At 41.5% G+C, this 4,486-nt stretch overlaps 1 protein-coding gene across 1 annotated transcript in view; it reads left to right on the top strand.

The window, feature by feature from the left end:
• The window catches only part of LOC106951667 (ly6/PLAUR domain-containing protein 1), a 6,793-nt gene extending 4,978 nt beyond the window's left edge, over window positions 1-1,815 (top strand). The window contains exon 3 of the mRNA XM_015039322.1: window positions 1,324-1,815. Within this exon, the coding sequence (XP_014894808.1) occupies window positions 1,324-1,556 (233 nt within the window). The 3' untranslated portion in view covers window positions 1,557-1,815. The remainder of the gene's footprint in view (window positions 1-1,323) is intronic.
• The last annotated feature ends 2,671 nt before the right edge of the window (window positions 1,816-4,486 follow it).

The raw sequence follows: 4,486 nt of genomic DNA, 5'->3' as shown, positions 1-4,486 counted from the left end.
AAAAACTTTAAAATTAACCTACATTTTAAACCAATGCTCGATCAAACCCCCCCCCCCCCCCCCGGTCCACAGTTGTTCATAAGTTTCTATTTTTCTTTTTTGTAAATTATTTTGTCTGAATCCGTAGCTGAGGCCAGTAGAGCCTCTTTTAGCTGCTTTGTGTTGCAGTTGGTGTTTAATGTCATGTCTTCCTGTTCTGGTTCTTATAAGTCTAAAGGACTCTTGTCCTGCAGAAATCCTCTGGTCTCTGTGAGCACCGCAGCTTTAAGACAAACATTTCATGATCACCTCCACCTGCCATCCACCTGCCAACATGGCCGCCGCTCTGCATGGAGACTCTGCTGGCTGGAAAACACCAGCAGACACGTTCATAACTCCTTCATAACAAATCGTCGCTCAGTGAGCTGAAGAGGCAGAAATGCTGATCAGTCAGGCCGAGTCTCACCAACACTTCCCTAAAGATGGTTTCCCGGAGCGGATCCTTAACCCGACCAGCTTCGGTTGTCCTGATCAGATTAGTTCCTCTCTCTACAAAATGTTCTGAAATTCATGTCCTCCGTTCCTGTGGAGCAGAGCAGTGAAAGCATCTCTTCTCATAAACTAAAACGTTTGAATCTGCAGATCCAGATCAGAATGAAAGCAACACATCCTGAAAATATACTGCAGGTATTAAATTTCTCTGTAAACAAACTCCTCTTGACAGATGGATGGGAGAAAACCAGCAAAGATGCCTCCTGACAGATGAGACATTATATTTTTTGTGGCGTCTGTCCCAATCTAATGCCGCCCTGGGGAAGTGCCCATATCAGAAACTTCCTGGGATTAACTTCCTGGTTAATCCCAGGCTGTGAGATGATTATTCTCTAGATTAGGATTGTGTGTAGCTGTGTTTTAACTCTTGTTTTTCAATAAAATAATTTGTGCAGGAGCTTCAAATCGTTGTATGGAAGGCCAAAAGGGACAAAATTGTAAAAAATATTAAAAATGTATTAAATGTTTGAAGAATTTAATGTACCATTAATTTGTTTCATATGTGATAAAATCATAAAGCTAACTTATTACAGCTGTTAAATTCAATGTGTTTTAATGATTTAATTGTTCCTCCCAAACCCCCCCAGCGTTCATCTTTTTTTTTTTTTCATTCATCCATCCATCCTGCGCTGCCTTGCAATGGCACGGCGCACCCCCAAGGGGGCGCGCGCCCCACAGTTTGGGAACCTCTGCCTTACAGGTTAAATAAACCAAATTATTGCTGTTAGTTTTTACTGTTTCCACACGGCGCCCCCTAGCAGCCCAGCCTGTAATCGTCTCCGTCTCCTCCAGGGATCCTGTACAGGAAGTCGTGCGCCTCCTCCTCCGCCTGCCTCATCTCCTCCTCTGGCTACCAGCAGTTCTGCACCGGGAAGCTCCACTCTGTCTGCATCAGCTGCTGCAGCACGCCGCTCTGCAACGGGCCCCGCCAGAAGAGGCGGCCCCTGCCTTCATCTGGCGCGGCCCCCGCCGGGCTCCCACTCCTCATGTTGGTCCTCCTCCTGCTGGACTCCATCCTCTGCTGACAGAGACTCGCTGGGTCTGGAGGATCTTATCCTGATTTCACTGATTGTTTGAAAACCAGAGCAGGAAACAGGAAGTTACTTTAAGATCAGAGCAGATCCACCATTTCTACTGTTAGGACAGAGTTAGCATGCTAACAGCTGGCTAGTAAACGGGGTAGAAATAAACAGAATAGATCAGTTATCACGTCGCAGTGAAACAACAGATTTTACACCAATTAAAGGAGCATTTCATATTTTATTAAATGTTTGTTTCTCTGAACGTTTTCCTGGTTTTATCTCAGCATCAGAAAGTTCATCACTTCACCTGAACCGACGCGATGCCGAGCTGAACGGTCCGCAGGGGGGGCGCCAGGGGGCCACGACCCCGCTGGGAAAACACAGAGCTTCAGAGTCCTGTCCTTCTGCCAGCTGGAAAGCAATCAATTAACGACTTGCTTATATTCCTGCAGAAGAAATAAATATGTAATTTTTCTAGAGAAGAGAGGAAGCAGCAAACCCTTCAGAATAAAGTTTCAGTTTTCATCTGAGCAACCTGCAGAACAGGGAGGGTTGATACTGAGAAACTCGCCTCTGATTTGATCTTTGACCTGCAGCAACTCTGCTACATCTGTTACAATGGCTTCACTTTAGATTCAGTGGAAATAAACTTTTGTTCCTTCTTGGTTTTTATAACTCAGGAGTGAAGCTCGTTTCTACGACAGCAGGCTGGGATCGTTGTAGATGGGAGGAAAAAAAAGACTAAATTTCTGTCAAATTTAAGAAAATTCTAAAAGAAAAAAAAACTTGGACATTTCTGAATTTAAAATGTCAAAACTTTTCCACTTCAGAAACTTTCCCAAGTTTTTTTTTCTTTTTTTTAGAAAATTTTTAAGATTAATCTCAAAATTTTAGTTTTTCCAAGCAAATTTTAAATGTTTCAAACTCTGTTTATCCTACAAAATGTCAGAGTTTTTTCTGCACAGTTTTGTTTTAGGTTATTTGTTTTGGACATGAGTCATTTTCTGTTGATGTGACCAGAGGAGAAAACCCCAAAATAATAAACTAACAATAGCAATAATTCAGCTGAGTTTTCTCAAGTAAAAGTTAAAAGTACAGAGGAATCAAAAATATTTTCCCAAAATGTTACTCAAGTAATTATATCTGAGTAAATGTTAGTTGCAGCTCTGAACACGTTTGTGGACCACCTTGTGAATATCATTAGTTTTATCTTTGTTTAGTTAATTTATTAATCTGTACCTAATATTAGTTGGCCATTTACAAAATAGATTGTTTTCTTAGTTGTAGATTAATTTTAATGCTGATTCCAAATGAATTGTAACAACCAAGACAGAAAGCTGTGAAAGTGGACAGATTATTGAAGGATTCAGTTCAGAAATGATCCATATTTATCTTCTCCTGTTGAATTAAACTGATATTTGGAGGGATTTTTCTGCAGCAGCGGGTTCTCCAGACTGGTCTGTTCTCTGGTCGGGGTTCCGGTCTGTTCTCTGGTCAGGGTTCCGGTCTGTTCTCTGGTCAGGGTTCCGGTCTGTTCTCCGGTCTGTTCTCTGGTCAGGGTTCCGGTCTGTTCTCCGGTCAGGGTTCCGGTCTGTTCTCTGGTCAGGGTTCCGGTCTGTTCTCCGGTCTGTTCTCCGGTCTGTTCTCCGGTCGGGGCTCCAGCTCTAATGAAGCAGCAGACCCGCAGCTGGAGCTTCGGCCGCCATGTTAGCGGCTCTGGGCGGCGGTGGCCGGTAGCCGGTGTGCGGGATGAGCCACGCAGCGTGCGGTTGCCTAGCAGAAACACTGAGCTCATCACTGAGGCTTCTGGGATCAATGATTTTGACACAAAGCAAACAACCAGAGGAGAAGAAAACAGCTTTGTTCCTTCCAGCTGCACTTCGACAAATCCAGGTGAGATATAGAGCCTGAACCATGCTAACACATAGCAACACGCTAATATGTAGAAAACCGTAAATTAAACTAATCTATTAGTGCAGCACAAAATGAGTCCTGCCCTTAATTTGAAAATATTCATTTAGACGTTAAGAAATATTTGTTTTTAGCCATTGTTATTCCTCTATCAATCTGTTTAAAACATCACTAGCAGCAGTGGGAGTATTTGTGCTCATGAGCTAATAACATAGCTAATTTTTAGCCTAGCGCTTTAGTTAGCTTTGACAACATTTAGCTTCCCTGGATAAATTCTGTAACGCCAATTTTCTTGGCTGTTTAGTAACTATCTTTGCTGAAGTTTTTTAATGATTGTTAAAAATTCTTCAAGTCGTTAGACGTTTATATTCATTCTCTTATTTTGAAGTGGATGACGAGAGTTTAAACAGCAGTTCCGTTTCCTGTCTTCACGTCCTCTCTTTGGCCCGGTCCAGCGCTCAGCGCCCCCTATGAAGATCAGTCACATCAGGGGTCAGGGGTCAGAACGGCCCTGGGTCTAGCTTCACATCCAAAATGGCGGATTGGTCAGTGTTTAGGCATTCTGCTGCAAAAAGATCAACTACAACAAAACAGATTACTTTAAATGTGCAGTAAAGGTATTTCTGCTGGAGATATTTGATGAAGAAATGTGTTTTGTTATGACTTATTGAATTCAATATAATCCCACATGTTCAGTGAAACAAAAATTATTTCAGCATTTTGAAAACTTATTTTATTCTATTTTTTTTTGCGACAGACGGCTCGCTCTGTGAACTTTGCCATATTTCCAAGATGGCAAAAAATACACACTAAAATGTACTAATATTAAATTTAACAGAAAACATTTGTTTAAAAATCATGACGATAACAACCAAGCAGCTTTCTATTCCATTCCCACAAAAAACTTAAGACATTCATTTCATAATTATGTGTAAAATTTTCCCTATAATGACTTTCTGCAAAAGAAATTCAAAATAAATATCAATGACTTGAGATTTTCAGACAATACAATTGCAACTTCA

The sequence above is a fragment of the Poecilia latipinna genome, unplaced genomic scaffold (assembly GCF_001443285.1).
Source record: "Poecilia latipinna isolate Pla-1442-1.1 unplaced genomic scaffold, P_latipinna-1.0 Scaffold467, whole genome shotgun sequence".
Taxonomy (NCBI): domain Eukaryota; kingdom Metazoa; phylum Chordata; class Actinopteri; order Cyprinodontiformes; family Poeciliidae; genus Poecilia; species Poecilia latipinna.
Note: the sequence above shows the minus strand (reverse complement) of the source record. Positions and strands in the feature narration are given on the sequence as shown.